Raw genomic sequence first — 26,538 nt, 5'->3', positions numbered from 1 at the left:
TACATCACATCATTCTCACACTGGCACTTCTGACTCTCCCACCTTTAAGGTCCCTCATGATTACATTGGGCCCACCCTGAATAATCCTTAATGGTCTCCCAGACCAAGATCCTTAACTTAATCACAGCTGCAAAGTCCCTTTGGCAGTAAAGTAACGTCCACAGGTTCTGGGGATTAGGACAGGGGCATCCTTCTGGTGGGGTGCATTATTCTGTTTACTACAAATACTTAAACAAGTGTGTAATGTTTGAAATAGGACAGAATCATTGAGGATATACTGTTTTCCTTTTGCTAGTTCTCAATCATACTATTTTTACTACTTCAGCTATTATAGTATAAAATACCCTTCAGGAGTAAAATTACTATGCTTGCTCACTTTTTTCAAGTCTGGCCCAAGACAAAATTGTGAAGCAATTTGTTTGGCCTGTCAATTTTTTCCCCTCCAGTTCTATTTCTTCTTTCCCAGAATTCTGCGCTCTTCTCTTACTCCCAGTCCTAAGCTAATTCTGACAAGATATTTTAAAATAGGAGCTAAAGAAATGACCCTTCTGAGGATACTTTCATATTATCAAAAGGTTTTGAAAATCAAAAGACTTAAAGACACAGAGTGGAGCTGTAAGTTCCAAAATGATCAGTAACAGACTGAAAGTAAATTGTATTCAAGTATTTATTCATTATATGCTATGCTTGTCACTGGGGGGGGGGGGGGGGGGGATTCAAAGATAAATAAAGCTCTGTTGCCGTTTTCCAGGAGTTGATAATCTGGTCGATTTAAAATTCTCATTATTGGATCAGAGGAGTTTCAAATTACCCATGTAGGTTTTAGGACTTTGTAGCTAAAACATTCACAGATGTTAGGGTTTAAAAACTAGACTTTTTCTTATGGAATTGCTATGGACCTATATTTACCAATGGTTGCACATTGACTAATACAATGTGCCAATGAAAGGTAGCCTTAAAGTTTGCTATACCTTCTGATAGCAGAAGTTGGAGAGGAGGGAATGAGACATAGACTTTCAATTGGTCAGTATACAATATCTTCTGGCTTAAATATTCTCTTCTGAATGACTCAGATTCTTAAATTTTAAATTTATTTCCCTTGCTCTATACCTTTCCAAAATAGTATCTTGGTGTGTTTGGGGATGAGGCTTATGTGACTGCATGACCATAGGAGCACAGAGGGGCCTCTGGATTTTAGCTGATCTCTGCTGTTAGAGTAGCTCTGCTGGTTTTCTTCCTGGCCTAGTATCCACTGAAATGCCTGTGTGGTCATTTGGACACTATGCGAGTATATACCCTGGTTCCAGACATATATTTCTAGAGGTGAAGTCTCCACATATTGAGGCATCCCAATCCCAGCGCCAGGTTTTTTCTGATCCTTCAGCTCTCCCAGAACTTCATGCCCCTTTGTCGGGGCATTCGGGAATGTGTGGGTCCCCTGCATCCTTTGTGTGGGCTATAGGACAGGAGCGCTGCTTCAGGCTCATCTGTCTCTCATCAATGCAGCGTTATTGCATCTGCATCATGCTGGGTGAGGCTGTATGTGGTACTCTAACTAGGGCATTAAGTCTTCCAAGCTACCCATGGGTGTTGCTCATAAGATTGCCAGGGGACAGACTCTGAGATGGAGATTTGCATGTAGGAATTTGAGAAAGGCTCCCAGAATCTACATCTGTGGAGGAATGATGAAAGCAGGATTGAACCGAGATGGAATGCAGCGAAGGCTCAGCTGACCCTATGGGGAAATTCTGAAGCTGAAATGAACCCTAAAGTTGTCCCAAATTCAGGCAAGGGTGCTGGGTATGTAAAACCTGTATCGACTAATCACTGGGTAAGAGTTAGTCCCTGCCCCCATGGGTGGAATTCCCTTGGGCAATGAGACTCTCTTTTGCTGAGAGCAGTTCCTGGAGAAATATTTAGCTGTGGACTGTCAGATATCCACACACCCACGAGCTGGGGAAATGAGTGCTTTAGTCTTGAAGGAAGGAGGACCTGGGGGCCACGCCACAGCATCCACTGTCCTGGGGAAGCATTCCGTTAGCCTCTCCTGCCACCCAGTTGACATTCTTGGGATCCCCTTTACCCATCTGGATATGTCTACAGGGTCTTCATTCTCCCAACTCTGTCTAGGTATTCCACCCTGAGAGGGAAAGCGGGAGTATAGGCATTTGATCTTATTTCTCCATTTCCTTGTCATTTCTATTTCTTACACACTCCCTGAGCAGTAAGGTGTGGGCTTTTTCTATTCTCCTCCTCTCTGGACTGCACTTTTTTTTTTTTTTTTTTTTTAGGTTCTAACACATTTTTCAATTTAGATTTCTAAGCATTGGCTAGTTATTTTTGTATTTCTGTCTCTTATGAAAGGAGGGATGACTGTGGAGTGGACTTTTACATCATGTTGTTAAGAATTGTCTAGAGTCTGAGATTTTACCCTGCCTTCAAGCTAGTAAGTCAGCCTGTCACAGTTTCATGGATGCTGGCAGAAGACATGAAACTCCTGAGTCAGAGACTGAGGGCTTTATTACTCATGGCACATCACACAGTGCCCATTGTCCCCAGATTCTTGAATGAGTTCCCTCAAAGAGTGTTGAGGACTACATGGGATGTTTTAGGGGTCAGGCCAGAGAGTGAGGTATATCACCACCCATATTTCTTTGGCCAAAACTAGTTCATGGCCTGACCTAGCCCGCAAAGGATTGGGAAATGTAACCTTCCTATTGTCTCTGTCATATTCCTTAATAAGACTCTCAAAGAATCTGACACTTGACAATATTTATTGATGATCAGCTTGGTGCATATCATTGTATTAGGCACTGTGAAAGTAAAAAGAGCATGAAAAATTCCCAAGCACGGATATAGAAAATGGATTAAGGTAAGTAGTCTTTTTAACTCATTGTGTTTGAATAATAGGTTGTGTCCAAAGCACCATTGTGAGATAGTTGTTTAGAAATTAGGGGCCCATTTAAGCCCTAAAATAATGTATAAATTAAGATGTATGTATCAGATAACATGTTTTCTGGTTTCAAATTCTAGGTGCCCTGATCTCTGGTAGTGGTTGCAGACAGACCTTTATGTTCAACAGCTGAAGCCCCAGAAGAGGGTGGGCCTAAAGCAGTGTAGGAAATTAGGTCTAACAGGTTAATTCTTTAAATAAAAAAACACGCTAAGCAGTATGTTAAGCAGTCAGTGGTGACCTAAAGGAAGATGGGATTGGGACTTGGGATCTGGGTCATGAGAAAACTATGTAAACGAACAGGAAACAAGTGACAGGACGTGATGATTGTTATCAAATAGGCAGGGGCTCTTATAAAAAATAAGAGGGGGGAATGAACTAGCGTGATTATTGAATATATGGTGATGTTAGCTAAAGAAAAGGAAACATAAGTTAGAATGACCATAACCTCTTTTTTATTGCAACAGACTTATAAATATATTTTCAACAGACTTGGTGACCTCGTAATTATGCAATGAAAGCAAATTAAGCAGCTACTTGTCTTCTGAGGTCCAATTTTGTCCCCCAACCCCATTCTTATTTTTAAATGATTCAGATGATCAAGTAGCCTAATGATGGAGGTCGGGAAATGATATTTGTTGAATGTCAATTATATGTTGGGCATCACACAGGCACTTTTTAAAATGTTTATTATTTAATATTTAGAAGGATGCTCGGAGGCAGGCATGATTGTCCCCACTTTTTTAAATTAAAGTTTATTAGGGTGACAATTGTTAGGATTATCTCCATTTTAACAGAAGAGAAAGCTGAAGCCCAGTGAAGTTAAATGACTTGATGAAGGTCACGTAACTAATTGTGGAACTGGAACCAGAAATTAGGTCTTTGGATACGGTTTGTTGTTTTACATTGTAATGCTGACATAAATATAACCGATTATTATCTCCTCTGGTTGATATTGTAAGCATTTTATAAAGCCATATAATGTAGAATAAAAGGTTGCTTACTTGAACTCTAAAAAAGAGGTAAAAGGAAGGAAGGTGAAATACTGAAATGTTGAACTGTATTGATTTTGGCATCAGAGAAAAATATGTGTACCTCTCACTCTGGCATTCACACTCTCATTCTTTTTATCTTTCTTTCTAATTCATATCTGATCAGTTTCTGAAAATGGATTAATGAAAGCTCTGTGGCTCCCAGGAAAGTCATAATGTATTAAATTATTTTGAAATTTCTAGATAAATAGATTGCTTGCCTTGAAATTGTGAACAACCAACAATATTGATAAATGAACACAATTTTATGTAGGTAGTACATGATTTTGTGCTTTGTTATATGAATTGAATCATATTATATGTATTTTCTATATCCAGATTTTTTGTTTAATATTATGTCCTTGGGATTCATCCATGTTGTTTTGTGTAGCTGGAAGTCTTTAATTTTTGCTGTTGTATGTGAAATTCCACTGTATGTATATACCACAATTTGTTTATCCTTTGTATTATTGACAGACACTTTGTTGTTTCCTTTATGTTGTTGTTGTAACCAACAAATATTGGTGTGAACATTCTTTTTCAAGTATCATGCTACACATACGCAAGTGTTTCTGTAGGAGACATATATTCTTGGGAGTATAATTGTTGGGTTATAGGGTGAGTGCATTAATTTTATTAGATAATGGGATAGTGTTTTTCCAGAGTGAATGTTGTACCAACTTATACTCCCAACAGCCATGTAAAAGTTTTCATTTGTTCCATAACCATGTGAGGTGTAATCAAACAATACGGTGAATGTTTAAATTAAAAAATACATGTATTACAGTAAAAGACACATTTCCACCAATCCCCCTCAAAATATACTCCCCCTTGCTTCAAATACACTTATCCCATAGTTCTTGCCACTTTCTGAAGCAGTTCTGGAAGTCCTCTTTGTTGAGTGTCTTTAGTTGCATTGTTGTGGCTGCTTCGATGTCCTGAATCATTTTGACTTTGGGGAAGAGCCAGAAGTTACATGGTGCCAGATCCAGTGAATAAGGTGGGTGAGGACACATCGTAATGTTTTTATTTGACAGAAATTGCCATACCAGAAGTGATGTGTGACACAGGGTATTGTCATGATAGAGGATGAAGTAAAGACACTCATGAAAAAGGACTTCCGGAACTGCTCAAGGCAGTGGCAAGAACGATGGGATAAGTGTGTTTGAAGCAAGGGGGAATATTTTGCGGGTGATTGATGGTAATATGTCTTTTACTGTAATAATTTTTTTATTTAAATATTCTCTATATGTTTTGATCACATCTTGTATCTTACACTTGTTATTGTCACTTTTAATTTTTGCCAGACTGGTAGCTCAGTATAGTTTTAATTTGTATACCCTTGAGTACTAATGAAATTAAGTATCCTTTCTGATGTTTTTTGGTAATTCATGTTTTCACCTCTATTACTTTCCAGGACCTTCACCTATTTTCCATTAGATTATTTGTCTTTTTATCATTGGTTTGGACAAGTGCTTTTTTTTTTAAACATATCTTCTGAATATTAATCATTTGACAGTAGTTTGTGATGCAAATCTTTTCTTTCATTTTATGATTTATCTTTCATTTTTAAAATGGGTTTGTTTTTTAAGCACAAGTGTTAAATTTTAATGTAGTCAAATTCATCATCTTTTCTTATATAATTTGACATGTATCTTAGTTAAAACACTTTCTAACCTAAGGTTGTAAAGATAATTCTCTTACCTCTTCTTCAAAAATGTTTCTTTTTTTTATATACATGATTTTCTTAGTATATATGGTGTGCTATAGGAAAATAATTTTACTTTTTTCAATTGGTTAACCAGTTAGAATTCATACATTCTCCACCAAACTGGGGTACTAACTCTGTCATATATCAAATTCCATGAATTGTATAATCAAACAGCCACTCTCCACTCTTAGATCAAATTCACATTTTATTACATGGTTATGACTAAATGTGCTTTTATTGAAAAATAAAGTGTGGTTAAGGTAGATTAACCCGGTAAGCAGGAAGCAGGAAGGGTGTAAAAGAGAACTGTTGAGGCAGAGAGATCAGTTAGAAGTTTATCACAAGTTCAAGCAAGTGAAGTTCTGAATTATAAAAGTGACATGGTAATGGAAAGGACAAAAAGTGAGAAAATTTGCAGAGGAAGAACTGAATGTATTTAGTAAATAATTGAATATGGAAAGCAAACTAAGGTAAGTGACAAGCATGACTATAACTTTTGAGCATGGATGACTCTGATCTTAGAAAAAAATAAGATTATTTTAGTGTTAAATTTATTATAATTGATGTGGCTATTGGACACTGAGGTAGAGATTTAGGAAGTATTTCTATATAGTAATTAATAAGTCTGTTGGAGGAACTTTTTAATAAACTTTGTTAGTTTCTTCATTCTTATTGTTTCATAAGAATTCTTTATATATTCTGGGAATAAATCCTTCTCTCAGGAATATCTCCTTCCAGATTGTGTCTTTTTATTTGTTTGTTTGTCCTTAATCTTTTTATGCTGTCTTCTGAGGAACAGAAGTTAATTTTTATGTAGTCAATTCTATCAATCATTTCCTTTATGTTTGTACATTTTATTTAAGAAATTTTTCTGTACAGTAATGCCTTGAAATTATTTTCCTATATTGTATTCTAATTATAGTTTAACAGTCACATATAGATATTTAATTCAATTGAAATTGATGGTTGTTTATGGTATCAGATACAATATCATATTTTCCCCTTATTGTCCCATCACCATCTATTGAAAAATCTATTTATCTTTCACAAATTTTTAATACCATCTTGGTTATATATCAAGCGAAAAATGTGTGGGTCCATTTCTAAGCTCTTTATTCTATTTAATGTCTTTAATTGCCAATCTGTGTCAACACTACCTGATTTTAATTTCTATAACTTTGTAATAAATTTTGATATCTAGTGGCGGCAAGTTCTCAAACCTTATGGTTTTTCTACTTCAATAGAATGGTGTCTTGACAACTTTGATCCTTGAACTTAAATTTTAATTTTAGACTGAACATGTTAATTCACACACACACAGACACACACACACACACACACACACACACACACACCTGATGGGACTTTTATTGATACTGCATTGAATTTACGTAACAATTAAAGAATTGTAATCTTTATGATATTGAATCTTTTAGTTCATGATCATGGTATAGCTCTTGATTATTTAGGGTTTTTTTTTTTTTTTTAAATGTATTTCATTACAGTTTTATATTTTTGTCCATAATGGTTTTGCATATTTTTATTAAATTTATTTCTGGGTATTTAATATAAATTTTATTTTAGTTTTAAAAAAATTCATTTCCATCTCATATTGCTGGTGTATAAAATGCAATAGACTTTTACATACTGATTTTGTACTCTGCAAATTTATTGAATGCTTTTCTTCTAGAAATTATCTATAGATCTTGTTGAATTTTCATAACAAAGCATACCACTTGAAAATAATGATATTTTAATTTCTTCTCTTCTATTCTTTCTACTGTTTATTTCCTTTTATTCCCTTTTGGTAATGGCTAGAGACACTAGTACAAAGTTGAATAAAGTAAGCATTCTGGTCATTGTCCTGATCGCAAAGGGAATGTTATTATTATTAAGTATGATTAGTGGTAGTTGTTTTTGTAGCTAGTCTATCAGGTAAAGAAATTCTGCTAATTAAAAAAAAAAGAAAAAGAAAGGCTGACTCATTGGCCTGGGCCAATAGAAAAGGAAAGAGAATGGGAAAGGAGAATCTATTGTATTTTTAATTCCAATTATTATATTTTTAATTTCTAAATGTTCTAGGTAGTTTTGCACTCCATCCCTCTTTTTCTTCTTTCCTTCCTTTTTTTCTCTGTCTTTCTCCCTCTCTCTCTCTTTCTCTCTGTCTCAACCAGTTTTGTCCTTTTAAAATATTGTTATTTCCCCTTATATTTTCAGGGTCCTTTACATTTAATATTTATTATTTGTCTTCTAATTCCAGTATCTGAAGTCTTTATGTGTCTAACTTTGTTGTCTGTTGTTTCTCTCACTCTAGGTGGCTCATTGCCTCAGGCATTTTGTGAGTTTCAACTATGTTTCAACTATGTTCAATTATGTTCAACTAAAAAAACGTAAGTTCATGTTTTTTTGAATTTTATCTGTTCAAAAATTTTCAAGCCTTGTATTGGCAATTTATATCTCCAGTGACTATTTGCATTTGTTTATGCCAAACATTGGGGAACTCTAACAACACATAAACATTGGAAATTAAATTTTCTTGCCTGAGGTTTCTTTTGATATCCCCACGTAGTATGAGATTGGGCTTCAAGCCCAGGTGAGGGTCAGCATGTGGATATGAAGTCCACGGGATGATTTTATGTTTCCTTCTACCTGATGCCACATTCTATAATAGGCAATTTCCCTTGCTGTCCCTTGGATTTATTTCTAGTTCACACATACCTTGAGGGTTTAGGCCTTTGGGGTACCTGATTTATTAAGGCATCTCCTATTAGATTCGTCATCTTGGTCAGGTGCCTCTCAGGATTTATCTCCTGTTACCAGTGACTATAGAAGCTCAAGTTCACCTTCGTGGGTAAATATCCTCAAAGTGAAAGCCAGATTCAAAACTCAGCTTACCTCTCTGGATTCCTATGGGTTTTGAGCATACTAATTTTTTCTAACACATTAATGTATTTAGGAATATTTTTTAATTATTTTCAGTGGGAAGGTTGGTTATAGTGTCCAGTGTGTCATATTACTGGAAAATTAATTTTTTAGACTTTGAAAACAATTTATTCCTGTAATAAATTTAAGATAGGCATGAAAAGAATGAGGGGCTCCTTCATGAATAATAGCTAGCATAAATACAAGATCATAGACTATCCATTTATTCATTTACTCTCTTATACATTTTTACTGGGCAATATGTTATGCAAAGTGCTGTGTTACATGATCAAAGATGCCGAAAAGTATATTGAAAGGCCCTAGAATTTCAAAGATAATTTATATCATTTATAGGTATGAATGATTCATTCAATAAAGAGGGTACAAGCTAAATACTCATACTCAATTGAAGAACTAAAGCAAATCATTGTAAAGAAGGTGATAGTTTATCTCAATCTAGAGGATAGACAGAGGGAGATGAGTGGAAGTTTATTCCAGGTAGAAAACAAAACACATGAACAAAGGTGTTGAGGTAAAAAAACAAAACAAAACAAAACAAAACATGGAATGGCTTTATACAACTGTATGTTTGACTGGATTTTAAGGAAATAGTTAATGATAAGAATGGAAAGCCAGGCTGAGGCCCATGTAAGAAGGGCATGAATTCTAGACTAAGCAATTTGAACTTAAATTAGTAGGGGGACTGAGGGTTATTAATAGATGTATAAATCTCTCAATTTTATACAGTTTAAAGTGTGTCATCTACGGGCTGATAGTAGATTTAAACTCTAGCAATTATAAACAGGGGTAAACGAGCATGGGAGGAAGCATGGGAATGTGAAACAAGTAAAACACTGTTACTGATATGATGACAATGGCTTTTGATGTAGTTTACATAATTCTGATGATGGCTTGATGTAGTTTACATAATTACTTTCTTCTATTGCTTAGAAAAAATTTATTTATGTTCCGAATAGGTTTGAAACTGCATTTTGGTATTTCCTTCCAGGAGCAAGATTCAGTCCTGAGTTGTAACCCTAAGGACACACTATTTAGGAACTAATTTCCCCTCTTATTTTGAGAAATAACTGGGATCGCTCTTGCTCAAACAGTTTTGGTCATTTTATCTTATTTTTTAGATTATGACATTAGCTGAACGTCGCATCACTATAAATTTTGTAGGCCACCTCATTTTATTAATGAGAAAAGGAATCATTAAATGTCAATCAAGATTTGTTGTATCAAAATTCAAGGTCTACTTGATAAATGCCAAGGATCAGAAAATTATTAAAAGGACACTAATAGGCATACTATAAGTGGGTAATGTAATTTTTATTTCTGAAATGGGATAAAAAATGAGAATGTGTGTCTTCTTTACTCGAGTACCAAAACCTCATTAGGTCTGGCCAGCTTCTGGGGAAATGACACAGCTGAGGCTTTCTCAGGCAAAATACATTAACATTACAAATGAAACTCGGTCCGAATTTATCTCAAGGAGCATTTTCTCTCAGAGGTATAGTGAGAATTACATTAGCAGTGCAGTTATTAAGCTCTGTTGAATAATTCCATGTTTTAGAAAAGGAAAGTGACCTTTTGTATCTCTCAGAGGGGTAATAGCTCTACAGAGATATTTAAAATAAAACTAATTGGGACAGGACATCAGATGTACAAAAATATGTGGTGAAATTTGGTATGCAGTTAAAAATATAAAGTATCTTAAACAAAGCATTTCATAATATTTGACAGATGTATGCCTTTATTACTTCCTAATCAAATAACTTTATCTTCTGTTATAGGTTGTGGATGGGGAATAGAGGACAGAAAAATACTGTTGAAAATTCTCAGTTTTGTGATGCTTTCAAATATGGGCACCATTTGTTACTTGAACTTCTTAGTAATTACCATAACTATTGTTTTCTTCAAATATCAGAGTTACATATTTCTAACATTTGACATACTTGAAATCTGAGTGTTTCCTTAAAAGCAATGTCAAAAGAAAAACATGCCCCAATTTCTATGCTTTTTAGTGGTCATTATCTTTGTAAGTGATAATGCAATCATGTGTTGTGGCATTCGGATGCTCAAATTAACTTAATGTTGCCTTAAATGCTTTAAAAGAGATAACACTGTAATATAGAACTGAAAGGAAACATTATTTCATACAAAGAAGGACCATTAAACGCCAAACAATGAAATCAAAGGTGGTAGCAAACTGCCAAATTTATTGAATATAATATGGAGTTTCAAAGCCAGGAAATATTGTGTAATAGATTTGTGGCTTTACAGGATTATTACTCAGGTGCCAAACATTTATCTATCATTTATCTATTTATTACTATATTCATCTATTACTATAATATCTATTACTATATTTATCTATCAAAGGATGACTTTCAATAGAGGGTAATTCACGTACAGTGATGGTTAATTCAATTAAGGAGAAAGTGAAACTATCGGCTTAACCAAATAGGAAATGGGAACAAAACCCAAGAATTATACTGTCAATCTTAAAAATGCCCAAGAGGTCAAGGTAACAAGCATGGAATATAAAAAGCAACATGTTGTCACACTGCCTAATGAAATCAACTCAGAAGATCAAAGTCACCTTAGAAGACTGAGTGGGAAGACACTGGAACTCAAATTTCATTTTAATGATGCAGAATGTGCTATGCCCAATTACATGAATAAAAAATATGGTATCATAGGTAATGAAATAACATATGTCTAATTTAGTGTTTTGTTTCTGAAAACATAATAAATACTTAGAAGTAGAAATGTTAATCACCAAGGTCCAAGATGGATTTACTATTTCTACATTACTTCACACTAATATGATATTCTTTTTTGATAGGGTTAATAAGTTTGAGCTGGGATGACAAATCTATATTTCAGTAGGACACATAACAAACTCACTGGATTCTTATAGACAAAATGGAGAAATATGGCCTACCTCAGATAGTATATTGGAAGTTGAATGACTGTGCTGATACAGTCTGATGACTGATGGCATCTGCAGAGAGGTTTCTAGTGGCTTGTGGATGACGCTTTCCTAAGCCTTCTTCTATGCAGTGTCATTTGTTGGTAATGAACACATAGAAGCCTTCTTAACAAAATTTGAAGTTATAAAAAAATAAAAATACTTTCGATGATCAAATCAGTACCTCTAAAATTGTTGACAGAGTGATGGACTAAATCCAGTAAGATTAATTTTATAAGGGATAAATATAAAATCCTGAACCTGGGAATATAAGGTAAACTTGTTCAGATAAGCTTGTTTTCAATTTCTAACCATGCTGTTATATCTCTTAGAACCTCAGTTTCCCTCTGTGTAAAATGGGAATAATAATTCTAGCTACTTAATAGTCTGAGTAAGGGCTCAGCACAGTTCTGGCACACAGTAAGTGCTCAGTAGGTGTTAGCTAGTTCTTTTCCAGAAATCCTGGGATTGAATCCAAATTCTGTCACTTATTGGGAAAGGTACTTATTCTTTTTAAGCCTCATTTTCCTCACTTGAAAATGGAGATAAAAATAGTACCTGCCTCGTTTCATAGATGGTTGTCCTGAGAATTAAATGAGATGATACACGTGAAGTCCTCTTCGAAGTGTCTGGCACATAGCGAGCTCCTAATGAAGGAATGTTAGCAATTGCAGTGAACGTTAGTGCAACTTCCAGAAAAATGCACCAGGACATTATATTGCAAAAATAGAACTATGGCTTCTCTAGAATAAGGGAAATTATACTTCTACTCAATTATAGACTAAATCCATGCTATTACTTCAGTTTAAATGTATACTTTTAAGAGGAATATACAATTAAATCCTATGAAAAATGATGTAAGGAACTGGGGATGTTTATCCTGGAGAAGAGAAGAGAAGAGGACAGGAGGAAGTCGGCTGAAGGGTTGTCCTTGGAAGAGGAAGGAGGCTTGTCCTATTTGGGGCCCAGAGATAGAATTATGACAATGATAAATTTTTTGCTCCTCTGATGAAGGACTCTCTCACAGTGAGAGCTGTCCAAAGGTAGGAGGGCTGCCTGGGAAGGTAGTCATTTCTCAGTCCTTGAAGTTTTTTTTGTTTTTGTTTTTGTTTTTTAAGTCTGAGAGTCATTTGAGGGAGAGTTGCCGAGAGGATTTGGGGATTTGAGATGAGATTTGGCTCGGTGATCTTTAAAGGCCAGTTTTGTTTCTGAGGTTCGTGATTCTGCAGCTGTTGACTTCTTTACAGTGCTTAACATTGAAAACATTTTAAAAACCCTGCATCCAGTCATCTAGTCTTTTCTCTCAAATTATTTTACTGAAGCATCTTATACTAAGTAAGATGTGCACATCCCTGAACTTTAAGGGCTGAAATTTATTTCCTTCACTATTCTTATCTGAGGTATCTGGGTAAATGGTTTTGCAGAATCTACATGCCAGTCATACTTGCATTTCTTTTAAAATAAGGAAGTTGATAAGGTGGTAAAATAATTGTTGGGTTACAGGATTTCTGATGGCTCAGCTTTAACAGCCAGCAATGCTCCTGTCCCAAGTAATGTCACTACCAATAGACATGCAAATATCGGGTCTATGGTTTACAAACACGCTTGTTGTCATAGCGCATTCTTTGAGCAATGTGTCTCATGGGAAAAAGTTGTATTGATATTTGCTCTCTCATTCAGTATAATATTCTGTTTCCAGGTGGTTTAATTTTTCTTTGATTTTCAGTTCATGGTTCCTGGCCTTAGATAACTATATGTTAAAAAAACAAAACCTCAAGGGCCATTTCTCTGCTTTTATATTGATTAGCAAATATTATAGCAAATATTGATCAGCAAATAAATCATGAGTGGCTTGAAAGAACAATGGAGAAGGAAACCTCTCCAGTGGGTACAACTTTATGGTGAACTTTGCTTGGAAGAAGGGGACACGATATCGGATCCACACCATTTCATGGGTAGCAGCTAAAGTTTTGGCCATATGGTGAAGGAGTTGGAAGGAATAGGATTGCAGGTTTGCTGATAAGGAGGATTGGGGAAGAATTATGTGAGCGAATCTCTTGAAATGGACCCATCATGTGGGAGTATTAATGTCCTATGTGAATTTGTATCAAGTGTCCGTTCAATAACCAGGTGATTCAACCAGATGACTCACTCTGTTGGTAACAGTCAACTTGTTTCCCTTGTGATCTCACTGTGTCAATGAACTCAGAAACAATGGTCCATCATATGAAGATTGCACATCCCTCAATAAAAAATGGGTTGCCTCTCTCCAAGGCTGACTCGGTGCTCCTACCATAGCTGAACGCCCCATCTCCCAGCAGTAAGACACCAATGATGAACTCTTAATATTGTGTGCTAGAATGAGAGAACCAGCCTCCCTCCTGGTGATTATATTGGGCCCCTTCCATTGTAGAGCGAACAATTTTGTCCTCACTGGAATAAACACTTAATCTGGATATGGTTTGTTTTCCTGGGCCACCATGCTGCTTCCGTTGACTTAATACCTTATTTAACATCCTGCCTTATTTACATCATGTTTTCTCACATGATATTGCTTTTAATCAAGAAACCTCTTTCACAGCTAAATAATTAAGGCCAGTGCTCTTGGGGTTCACTGGTATTCCATAAAACCTTCACTCAGATGCATCTGACTTATAGCATAGTAATGAGCTAAAGAACCAATTTACTGTGTCAGATGGGAAATAATACCTTTTGACACCGGGGTATTGTCCTTTAGGATAAAGCATATTCTCTGAACTAGTGACTAATATATGATGCTGTTTCTTCCAAATCAGAACACACTGGCCCAGAAACCGAGGAGTGAAGCAGGGGTGGTGTTTCTCATTCTTTCACTGAATGACCAATGCACAAAATTTTCCTTCCCAAGTCCATTACTTTAGACCCTGCTTGTTTCAAGTTCTTACTATTCAGTGGAGAAACATTCCACCAGGGAGACAATTGAACTGGGAGTTGAGATGTTGAAACTGCCATTTCACCTTTTGGGCTACTCTTGCCAATGGACCAGGAAGCAAAAAAGAGAAAAGTTTACTATGATTTTCTATGATGGAGCTCAGGGATTCCTCTGGAGTGCCTCACAGTATTGTAATATCCAGTGATAAAAGTTAATGGAGATTACAGCAACCCCATACAGTTAGGGCCACCAAGGCTCAGATTACTTAGGGATTAAGCTTTGGAGTACCCCACCAGACAAAGAAGTGTGACCAGCTGAGACGCTGCCTGAGTACAAAGGGAACTCAGAGGAAGAAAGGTATCAATACCAAAGGTAATCTCAGAAGCAATTCCAGAAATGAAAGTTATTGTCCATCATATTTTCTTCCATGTATATAATATATTCATTTTCCTCTTATTTCCCGTTTTTTTCCAAAATTAATAAATATTTAATATCTACCAAACCTAACATCTTGTCAACTTTAGTGGCTGACAACTTTAGTATGTATTGGGTTGCAAATTTTAAGTCAGTAAAATTGACTTTTTGGGGATTACAGTTCTATGGATTGTAATGCAATATATAGATTTGTGTGACCACCATTACAATCAAGATACAATTTCATCACCTCCCCCCTCCCCCACCCCCCGGTCTCCCTTGTGATAGCCTTTTGTAGTCACACTTCTTGATCACCACCCCTAGTTCCTGACAACCACTGATTTGATTTCTATCAGGAAAGTCTTATCTTTTTGAGAATGCCATATAAATGGAGTCATACAGTATGTATGCTTTTTAGACTGGCTTTCTTCCCTCAGCACAATGCCTATGAGATTTATCCATGTTATAATGTGTCAATAGTTCATTCCTTTTTATGGCTGAATAGTAATCCCCTAGTTTTTAGTATGTGGCGGATTGATGGTAATTCACTTTATAATTTATCTGATAGATTTCAGGATATCAAAATGGGATTGTCACTGAGCTAGAAGAGAAATGAACATCCCACAGAGATAGAAGTTTTAATGTAGGAATAAGGGGGTTTATGTATGTTGAGTAGCAAGAGGGTGGACTGCTGCAGAAATTGCAGTTTGACTCACTTATACCCAAACAGTCCCACTTTCAGCGTGCCTTCCTGAACCAAAGACGTGAGACAGCTAAAACATTCCTAAATTCCCTTGTAGATAGATTCTATATTAAAACTAGGCTTTGACAAGGAAATGTACTCACATGAGACTCTGAAGGAGTAAGTGAGCAATGTGAGATGGCAGCTGCATGAGCGTGGATTCATTCTACTGGCTGACATGGCAACAGGGGCTTTTGGTTCTTCTGCTCTAGTAGGTGCAGAGGATTGAATGTTTAGTCTTTAGCATCACATGTGACGAGTGGTATGTGAAGGCTGCAGTGCAGGTTCCACTACAGTGGTCTTGTGGAGAGGGTGGGTAGAGTGTCACTCCCTGCTGTGTTTACCTCTCTGCATATATCCAAGCTTTGTTCATGGCCCTCCAAGGAATTCTGTAAGGTACCCAACACTGTATAATAAATTCCTTTCTCCTTAAACTGGATAAAGTGAATTCTATTATCTGCAACTAATGCTTTGTTTCTCAAATTGAGGATTTGGGGATTTTCCCCCAAGTTCATCTTTGGATACATTTTAGAAACTATTAAATTAATTGTTGTGTATCTGAAATATTTGATATGAACAATAAAAAATTAATTGCCCTTGGGCCGGCCTGGTGGCTCAGGCGGTTAGAGCTCCACGCTCCTAACTCCAAAGGCTGCCAGTTCGATTCCCACATCGGCCAGTGGGCTGTTAACCACAAGTGTGCCAGTTCAATTCCTTGAGTCCCGCAAGGGATGGTGGGCTCTGCCCCCTGCAACTAAGATTGAACACGGCACCTTGAGCTGAGTTGCCGCTGAGCTGCCGGATGGCTCAGTTGGTTGGAGTGCATCCTCTCAACCACAAGGTTGCCGGTTTGATTCCCACAAGGGATGGTGGGCTGTGCCCCCTGCAACTAGCAACGGCAACTGGACCTGGAGCTGAGCTGTGCCCTCCACAACTAAGACTGAAAGGACAACAACTTGACTTGGAAAAAAGTCCTGGAAGTACACACTGTTCCCCAATAAAGTCCTGTTCCCCTTCCCCAATAAAATTAAAAAAAAATTAATTGCCCTCATTTATGGTGATCACATAATGTATTAATTCATGCCACACATATTCACTGAGTGCCTATGTACTAGATCTGGAAATATAGCAATTAAAAGTGAAACCAAAATCTGTTTTCATGGAGCTTCCATGTTAGTGAGGAGAAATAGACAGGTAAAATAGGCCACATGCAAGATGATGAGTGCTAGGGAGAACAGTAAAGCAGGAGATAGAGAGTGTCAGGGATTTTAGAAAGAGTAACCAGGAAGGCCATTACTGGGAAAATGACATTTGAGTAAAGACCCAAAGAAGGAGAATTCTGGGCAGAGGGAACAACAAATACAGAACCCTCAAGTAGGATGAAGAAACGACAAGGAGGCTAGTGTGGCTGGTTTGCAGGAGTGAGGTGCCTCTGGTATCAGGAAGTCAAGTGCAAACAAAGGCACTAACATTTTGTGCTAACAATTGACATAAAAATTATATATATATATATACACATACACACACACATATACACACACACACACACATCATGGGTGCCAAAAGTATACATTTTAAGAGATGTTATTTATGTATTATTTTTTGAAGTTGGATTGAATTATGGTAGCAATGCATGATGTTCACTCAAAAGATGGCGTTAATCAAATCAATGCTGGCGTCATTCATTGTATTACAGTTTTAACACAGTTATTTTCCTTTCTTAAAATGTGTATACATTTTTTTGGCACTGTGTATATGTGTGTGTGTATCTGATTATCAACAAAGTTCAAATACAAAATATAAAAACTATCAGAGAATACTCCTAATCTCCTGAGAAGACATTGGAGACACCCGCACCCTGCACTCCTTTTTGGGGGGTTTTGGATTCCAGTGGAGAAATACTGGTGTGAATAACTTAAGAAGGGAATATTTATAAATAGCTACAAATATACCAATAAGCATGGTGATGCTTTAGTACAGTGACTGATTATGTATATTAACTTCCTTGCACACCAAGCCTACAATGTCAGGTATTTCTAAGCTCTAATTTGAAGCTAAGGGAGATTAGGTAATGTTCCCAACATCATACAGCTGGCAAGTAGTGGCAAAATGCAAGTTTGTCTGACTTCACATTCTTCTTGAATATTTCCACAGACCTTCACAGTAGGTGCAATTCTATATCCAAGTGAAAAATTTTCTCCTTTAACTAAAAATATTTTTATTTTGATTCTTGAAGGAAGTGGAGAGCAAGGGAGATGTAACCCACTGGTGAAAGGCTTTCATGGACTTAGAGAAAGTAAACCAAGATATCCTAATTTAGCTTTTCTTCTATGACCTATTTTCCATTTTTGAATCTTTTTTTTTGTTCTTTTAAAAATCCTCTCCATTTATCCTCCCGAATTCCCCATTCTTCTTCCTCTACAAGTTATTTAAAATATGGTGATCAAATGATGTGGAAAATATATAACATGATAGAATAGCTTAAGTATCATACTCCTTTTTAATACACTCCAGCTTTCTTGTTTTAAAAATTGAACTCATATATATTTTCTGTAACACATTTGAAAATGGGGAAAAGTATAAAGAAATGGAAAAAAAATCACCCATAGCATATTATCCAGAAAATACCATTATCAATCATTTGTTCTGTCCTTCCCATCTTTTTAATAGGATTTAAAACACCTACTTAATATCCTATTGTATGTAATAATTTAAACTTAAATATTTCAAAAATATAGAAAAATATGGAGGGTAGTAAAATTAACCTCCTAAGCGGGTGAACTCTAGAATCACTGCTTGTGTATTATGAAACCCCACACTTCCTCTTGCTGAGCAACTTGTGCCTTTATTTTTCCATCTGTAAAAGGGGGATAATAAGGGTACCTACCTCCTAGGGTTGTTTTGAGGGTTAAATGAACTAGTGCTTAGTAAAGCTTTTAGAACAGTGCTGGGATCTTATTAACTCAATAATTGTTAGCTGTTATAGGTCAATAAGTGTTGGCTATGGTAACTACTACCCCAAACTCCCAAAGAAACAATGTTACATTTTGTCATAGTTGCTTCAGATGTTTCCTTCCTTCTTTCTTTCCTCCCTTCCATCCTTCTTTCCTTTCAGCAATAAAGTATTAGAGGTACAAGTGAAGTCACTTTTACACTCCTTCCCAATCCCATTCTCCTTTCTTTGCCTCTAGGCAATTACTGTCCTGAAATTAATCCACATCCTTTTGTCCATGTTTTATAGCTTTACTATATTGAATGTCTCTATTGTGTATACATTTTGTATCATGATTTTCCCAATTTATCTGAAAGCATTTTCTCAAGAACTTTTCTCTCTGTCAGACACTTTTCATAAAACAATTGTTTGTGTTGGGATAATATACCATTGAATATCATTATTTACGAAGCAGTTTCCCTAGTATTAGCTATTAAGGTCTCATTCATTTTCCTTTACAAATAACACTGGTAAACATTTTTTGTCCTTACATTTTTGATGAGTTCTTCAGGTAGGATTGATTGACATCGAAGGACAGAAACTTCTGAAGTAATTCATAATGATTATAAAAATAATTATAGAAAAATTGCAAATATATCTGTAAAAATGATAGAAAAAACATCCGTATGCCACCATTAAAAGATTATCACTACTAACAAGTTTATTTTCTTCTATTCATATTCCTTCCATAAGGCATACTTAATTCTCCCACCCCCAAGACACACACTATACTTGGGAATATACTGTTTAAGATTTATTTCTATCTTTTTTTTTTATATTAAGATTATACAGTCACATTTCCTAAATTCATTTAGTATTCTTTGGAAAACATAATTTTCAATGTCTATATAATTCTTCCATGTGAAATAACATAATTCATTTAGCCATTCCCCTATTTTGGGGCACTTAGATTATTTCGTTTTTAATTGTATTAAATAATAATGTGTATTCTTGTACAGAAACTTGTACTCTACTTATTAGATCCTTAAATTAGAATCCTAGAAGTAAAAATTACTTGATTAAAGCATAAACATATTAAAGGCTCTTAATATATAAAGTGCTCTCCAGAACTACCTTTTCTCCTGAATTATAACCAACAACATACATTTACCAAAATTATTCTCTTTGCTAATTAGATGCAGGAAACACTTCACATTTTTTTTTTTTCATTTTGACTGTTTAAAACTAATTTTTTAAAAATTTGCTACTTAAATTCATTCAAATTTTTTTTCCTAAGATTAGTGTGCTTAGACAATCTTTAAAAAATTGGGGTTATTTATATCATAATCTGTATTCAGTTAAAAAAGAAAGAACAACACAAATCTATGTGTTTAATATCCCTTGGATATAGCTCTGGTTTTTGTTGATTGTTAATAAAGCTTGATTCCATTTTCAGGTACACACTGCATAAAATAAAGTGCAAATTGATGACCATCTGGACTTTAAACTTTTTAAACCTTCATAGTTGTTCTTCCCTACCCCCAATTCCATTAGGAAATTTCTATTAAAGTAGCTGTTAAAAAATTAGACTTTTAAAGTAAAGTTATTAATGTGATAATCACAAATCATTTGGATAGTCTGCTGTTAGATTCTAAAATGGCAGTTATGAAGGAACTGCAGTTTTCTAGGTATTTTCCTTTCTTTATAAGTCTGTGTGCTAGTTTTGATTACCTAAGGTCAAGATGTTTTCTATAGGTTAGACTCCTATGAGAAATTTATTGACAGTGGCAAATTGTCCCAACCAGGAAAATCTGTAATTGTTGTTTAACGTAGGTGCATTGACTGGGAAAGAAACTGTTTTCAATCCGTTAGTCACATAGTAAGGTTTTACTTAGATGACAAAAATAATAATATAATTTGACTCAAGTTCTAGATGGATTAGAGAATAAAAATATATGTAAAAATAAAATAACAAAATAAGAAAATATAGGCATCTAAATGATCTTGCAAGAGGTACAGGTACATGTATGTGTACAATGAAGGAAGGAATCACAAAAGGAAATGTTGCTGTATTTGTGTACATAAAAATGTCAGTCTTCTGCAAAAACGGTCACCAGAAACAAAGTGAAAAGGAGGACTACAAACGGAGAAAAGTATTTGTGACATATATGGTAAACAAAGGTGTAACACAAAAAACTTATAAAGATTGTTTACATATCAATTAAAAAAAGATGGAACATCAGTAGGAAAATGGCCAAAGAGTGCCAGTGGAAAATTCGCACACACTGACAAGGAAAGGAACTATGTAAATAGTAAATATATATAAAAAATTATTCAGTGTTACTAATTATAAAAATACATTTAAAAATACTAGTAAGATAAGCTTTTTCTCTTCTACCAAAATGGCAAATAGCTGAAGTACTATCTAGAATGTTGTGTACTTATAAACTGCTGGTAACAATTGATATAATAATATTTGGAGGGAATTTGTGCAGTAATTCATCAAAAACTTTAAAAATGCATATCCCAGGTGATCCGATGATTTCCATTTTAGAAAGCATCATAGAAAATTAAAAGGAGATGTATGCACAGAATATGTACCAAGGGTATTATGCTAGAATTATTTATAACATCAGATACTTGAGAAGCAATGCTTAATATCGAACAGTAAATTACATAAATCCAAACAGTAGAAGATATTATACAGTTATTAAAGCTGTGTTGTCAGAGACGTCAATGACTTGAAAAAAAAATTCATGTTGCCACGGAAAAAATTAAAGCAGTTTACAAGTTATAATTCTACTTTTTCAATACACACACACATTTAAGACACCAGGAACGAAATCCCTCAAGATGCTAGTATCATTAATAGTGTCATCTCTGGGCGGTGGGATTCCTAACGATTTTGATATTCTTCCTGATACTCTTCAGTGTTTTCCAAAATGTTTACAAAAAACATGCATTATTGTTATAATCAGAACACACACATACGAGACAGAGAGAAAGAAGAAAACTTCTCACGTTTCATGCGGAAACGTTTATTAAAAGGACATTAGAGAGAGTGCCACAAATTCAAGTCAACTTACATTGAGTCTGTCAGGTAGATTTCTGCAGGCACTCAATTATTAGAAATTTGAGGGGCTCCTTCTGAACAGCAGATTAACTCACCCGTTCACAGACTTTTAGACCAAGAAGGAACCCTTGAGATCTACCCCGATGACGGCATCATGTCCATCTTGGTCACCACTTGGTGTCCACCACGCCGCTTAGGACGTTTTTGAATGAAAGAAAAAAATGAAGACCACCTCCGTCATTGTACAGATGGAGAAGCTGCTGCCTCCAGAAACAAAAGGGCTTGTCTGAGGTTAAACATGTTATCCCCAGAAAATAACAGCAACAGCAGCAATGATCCCGGTTACCACTACTACCAACGCATATCGCATCTACTGCTTCCAAGCACTCTTCAAGTGCTGTATGGACATCAATTTAGTCAACCTCCACGACAAGCCAAGGGTTAGGTATTGTTAGGATTCTCATTCAATAGGTGAGAAAACCGAGTCACAAACACTGCATTTGTAGTTCGTCCCCCTTTCTTCCACGCCATTTCCCGCACAGCCTAATCACCTAAAAATTCGATCTGACAGTACCCAGCTTGGATCCTTACAAAGGGATGTTTCTAGGAAGCATCTGGGGTACTGTGAGACGCGGGCGGTAGGGAGATTTTAAAGACCCGCCGCCGGAAAACAACGTCTTGATGTCCTGTGTTTTATTCTGGCTTCGTCCCTGGAGCGCTCCTTCTGGTGGGCCACAGGGCCTGGGGATCGGAGACATAAACGGGGGACGCTGGCCGCTCTATCGCGTAATGAGCCTCCCACCCCCCGCAGCCGTGAAGCCCCTTAGGACCCGCTCCGCCGGGTCGCAGCCCCCGCCTACGCCACCTGCTCCCCGGCACCCGCGTCCCCGCCCTGCGTCCCGCCCCCGCGCCGCGCCCGCGCCCCGCGGTCCCTCCCTCCCGCGTGACGGGAACACCGGCGCCGGCTGCTGGGGCAGCGAGCGCAGCGGAGCTGTCAGCCCGCGGACGGGCAGGGGGCGAGCGAGCGGCGAGTCGAGCGCGCAGCCCTCGCGGCCCGGGAGCCGGGGTGCGCCCCACCCGGGGAGGCTGCTTTGCTGCCCGCCCACCCACCGACCGCGGCGGGATGGAGGTGCCGCTCCGCGCTCCAGGGCAGGCGCGCAGGAGGGGCCGGGGGAGGCCGCCGGGGGCTCCCCGCCGCGGACTCTCGCCTCCCTGGAGCCCCGCCTGGCTTTGCTGCTGGGTGCTCGCTGGCTGCCAGGCGGCCTGGGCTGGGGACCTGCCCTCCTCCAGCCGCCCGCTTCCTCCTTGCCAGGAGGTGAGCTGCACCTGGTCCTTTACCTGGACTTAGCGGGGGAGGGGGAAGGAGAGAGCGGAAGATGAGGGATGAGGGTGGTGCCTGTTTATTGCTCTCCGTCTTTTTCCTTCCTGGCAGGACCGGGGTTTTCGTTTGTTTCAAGGGATGAAGTTGCCCGCCCCGGAGAGCTGGCCAAGAGAGTGTGTGTGGCTTTGCCGTTTTTTTCGGGTGATGCTTTTCTGTTCGCGCTCCTGTGTTTTGAGGGCTCTGAAGGACTTTGCGGTGCCGTCTTTGGAGTGCCAGGCTTGAGGACCTGAGGCCCAGTGAGAGATTTCGGCAATAAGAGGGGACTGGGGAAACCCCGCCAGTGGGATTTGGGGATCCGTTCCTTCACAGCTTTTCCAGAGAGCTAGATAACTGCCACGGGAGGGTTTCCCGCTCCTTCCCCCCTCCCTCCTTTCTCCACTCCGGGTCTCTACAAACGCCTTCTCCGACTCCCCTGCACTCAGCTTCCTGATGAGGCACTGGGGATATGCTAAGTCAGTGTGTGGTGTCACTTGGCATCCTTCTGGCGAAATATGGATATGAATTAGGAAGAAAAAAGAGTGTGTACTTAGGAAAGAGGCTGGTTGCTGATCTAGAAAATTAGAAAAGACAGAATGAATATGCCCCTTTTTGGGAGGTGTTCATTACCTGGCTGAAGCACTGCCACGGTGCATTTTTATTGCTTGGGATTATATTGTCATACAGCCAAGCTGGATAAATTATGGGTAATGAGAGTTTGTCCTGCTTTTAGGGGAACTGAACTTGGTGTGCCAAAAATTTACAGGGGTGTCATTGGTACTTGTACTGGGTATTTAGTGTTCCAGAAAGTACATCCTCTTAATGAAAATCAATGAGAGGAAGGAAGCAACATTTCTGACCTACTTTGAGTGATTATGTCTGGGAGGATATGAGGAGTGGATACTGTTTTTAGGAAGATTGCTAGGAATCAGGGTGATGGGTCATTTTAATTGATGTAGCAAAAATAGCTTAACTAATAGTCCCTCTGGGAAGAAAGGCCGGACCCTGTTTCTTTGTGTATGATGCTCACTTTTGAGTTTTACCCAGACTTGAATTATAGAACATCTGCCTTCTAGACATCATCTGTTATCCATGGATTTCATCTTCCTCTCCCATAGTACCAGTCCCAGGGCAACCTGAAATGAAGGAGAATAGATCAAAGGCACGTGTGCGAGCACACAGTAGTGTTGAAATTGGGGAAATCAAGGCAAGATCTCAACAAACAGCTGTGCTTAATTTCAGTTTATTAGTATAATTAATAGTTGTTTAATCTGTATTTTTCCACTTTACCATTCACCTGGGAATAATCCATTCTTCCAGTTTCTATTGAAAGCTGATGCTTGGACAGCCTCAGATTGAACAGTTGCAATAGGACGGACTTGAAACCCTGTTTTCAGCCCCAAAGTGAAGAACATATTTCTTTTCTGAAATGAAAAGTCTTAAGCTTCTTGTAATATCAGTTCTTAGTAATGAAGAATCTACTTGAAATGAGTGAAAGTCGGAGCCAGTGGGGGTAACGCTTTTGGTCATGACAAGTAGGCTGACCCTTTCGATGAGCGTGTGTTCTACGCACGTACACCTAGAAAGAATGGAGTGAGAGGCTGGAGTCTAAGACAGGAGTATTGAAATGAAAGGCGGGGAGATGACAGAAGATCTAGAAAAATGATATCCAATTAATCTCAGCTCCTTGTTGCATGCGACTCAACTCCTTGGGGTCCCAAGTTTGAATTTCCCTCTGAAAAGGGGAATAAATAAAATATATAGGAGGATTCTACTGACCCTGCCTGGGGTTGGTTGTGTTTTTAGAAATGATGATGCACAGATCCATGTATATTCCTCCTGATGAGTGAGAAACAGTTGTAAGATGGTTGACTGGGAGTTCGACGTTCTTTTGGAAATAGGAGACGCCAAATGGCCTCCCAGAGGCTGAATCTAGTTCTTGGCATCTGGTCGAACCAGCTGAGCTAATTTATAGAATTGATCATTTATCTCTGACGTCGTTTTTCAGTGGAAAGTGAGAAAGGCAGGTGTTTTTCTGGCTTTGAGGGTATGGGCCTGCGTGTGCTTATGGGTAAGGAGGGGCCTTCCTCCGAGATACAGCTTTGGAAAAGTGGGTCAAACTCCCGTGAACAAAGACATAGCTACAGTAACTATTTTGTGTCTGCTCCTGCCAGTTTATCCTTTTCCTCTCTTTATGAATGGAAAAGAAGGTGAATGCCAAATGTAAGGGACAGCAGCATGTAGTGTGAGAGCAGTTAAAGCGAGGGGGCCTGAGTCTAGGAACTAAAGCCAGCTCAGTAATATGAGAGAATATGGAAGACAGAATATTGAAACACCTGCAGGTAATTCTAAACTTCATTTTCTCCCAGTAGTTTGAGTCTCTCATCACGTATCAGTGTTTTTAGAAAAATAGTCATGTTTAACTAAGTTATATAGACTCTCATTTTCCTTGCCTGGTTTTAGAGAAAAGCAAAGAAAGGAAAAGGATGAGAAGTACAGAAAATTGGCCTGGGAGTAATCTAGTTATGATTGCCTGAGTTCAGGGATAAGGCCCTTCAAAATGACAATTGGGTTATGGGTAAAGTTTCCTGGAGATTTCTGCAGAGGATTGGACTCTGGGGTAAAACTCATAAAATACAGTTTCCTTTATCGAAGTCAATGGATTATAGAGTTGAAAAGGGGAGAAAAATGATGACTTTGGAATGCTTGGCTGGTGATCAAATCAGCATGGTGGAAGCAGAAACACCAACAGGAAGGCTATAGTTTGGGAGACAGAAATAAAAGTCACATCTTTGTGCCAACAGTTGGAGGACAACCATAGGATGTGACTTTAGTAGACACAGTTTTAATAGACACTGTTTAGTAGACAGTGTTTAAATGAAAAAAAAAAAAAAAATGAGGGCTGGACATCAGAAAGTACCTACAGAGTTAATATTCCTCAGCCTTTTTTTGTGAAGGAACTTACACTTGATCTTAGCCAAAAGGCCGAGAAGCGATGTGAAGGAACTTATAAAGGACAGGTATCATTAGGGTTTCTTGGCGTCTGATTTTCACTTGTAAAATGATAGTAATAAAAACTGACCTGCCTATCTTTATTGTGAGGATGAAACGAGATTAATATAAGTGAAAGTGAAAAAAAACACACAAAACTATACATTCAAGAGTTATTACTAGATGAGTAGACCTACATCCTGATATACGGTGAGACTTCAGAGGGTCACAGGATAGGCTTATCCAAAAATTAAATAGAATGGAATTTTTGACTCTGAATAATAGGACTTCATGGGGCTGCCCCTAGGAAGAAAAGATAAAGGCCAACAGACGATTCAGAGTTGGAGTAAGGTATTAGGAGATAGAGTACATGAGAGTAAAAGAGAATAGAACCGAGTGGATATGTTTGCATTATTTAAATTTGGAAAATTAAATCACAAAATAGCTTGATTCTTAGTTCACTGCTCTAAAATTCTACATAATACAATTCTGCTGGTCTCTCTGATCTTAAGTGAATCATGACT

General features: G+C 37.5%; 1 protein-coding gene and 2 long non-coding RNA genes across 4 annotated transcripts in view; 2 read left to right on the top strand and 1 right to left on the bottom strand.

Moving 5' to 3' along the window:
* Nucleotides 1-12,240, top strand: part of LOC109457094 (uncharacterized) — a 69,201-nt gene extending 56,961 nt beyond the window's left edge. The window contains exons 3-5 of one of the 2 annotated variants that reach the window (XR_012498869.1): nt 2,754-2,872; nt 8,010-8,085; nt 10,414-12,240. This is a non-coding gene — a long non-coding RNA (uncharacterized LOC109457094). The remainder of the gene's footprint in view (nt 1-2,753; nt 2,873-8,009; nt 8,086-10,413) is intronic. The other variant, XR_002138958.2, reaches the window with a different exon arrangement.
* The window catches only part of LOC141573194 (uncharacterized), a 33,311-nt gene extending 10,842 nt beyond the window's left edge, over nt 1-22,469 (bottom strand). Inside the window, exon 1 of the long non-coding RNA XR_012498871.1 lies at nt 21,680-22,469. This is a non-coding gene — a long non-coding RNA (uncharacterized LOC141573194). The remainder of the gene's footprint in view (nt 1-21,679) is intronic.
* Nucleotides 22,470-22,628: 159 nt separating this feature from the next.
* The window catches only part of ELAPOR2 (endosome-lysosome associated apoptosis and autophagy regulator family member 2), a 168,463-nt gene continuing 164,553 nt past the window's right edge, over nt 22,629-26,538 (top strand). The window contains exon 1 of the mRNA XM_019749771.2: nt 22,629-22,981. Within this exon, the coding sequence (XP_019605330.1) occupies nt 22,790-22,981 (192 nt within the window). The 5' untranslated portion in view covers nt 22,629-22,789. The remainder of the gene's footprint in view (nt 22,982-26,538) is intronic.

This window comes from Rhinolophus sinicus, linkage group LG09 (assembly GCF_036562045.2).
Source record: "Rhinolophus sinicus isolate RSC01 linkage group LG09, ASM3656204v1, whole genome shotgun sequence".
NCBI lineage: Eukaryota > Metazoa > Chordata > Mammalia > Chiroptera > Rhinolophidae > Rhinolophus > Rhinolophus sinicus.
The sequence above is the reverse complement of the archived record's forward strand: the minus strand, read 5'-3'. Positions and strand labels throughout refer to the sequence as shown.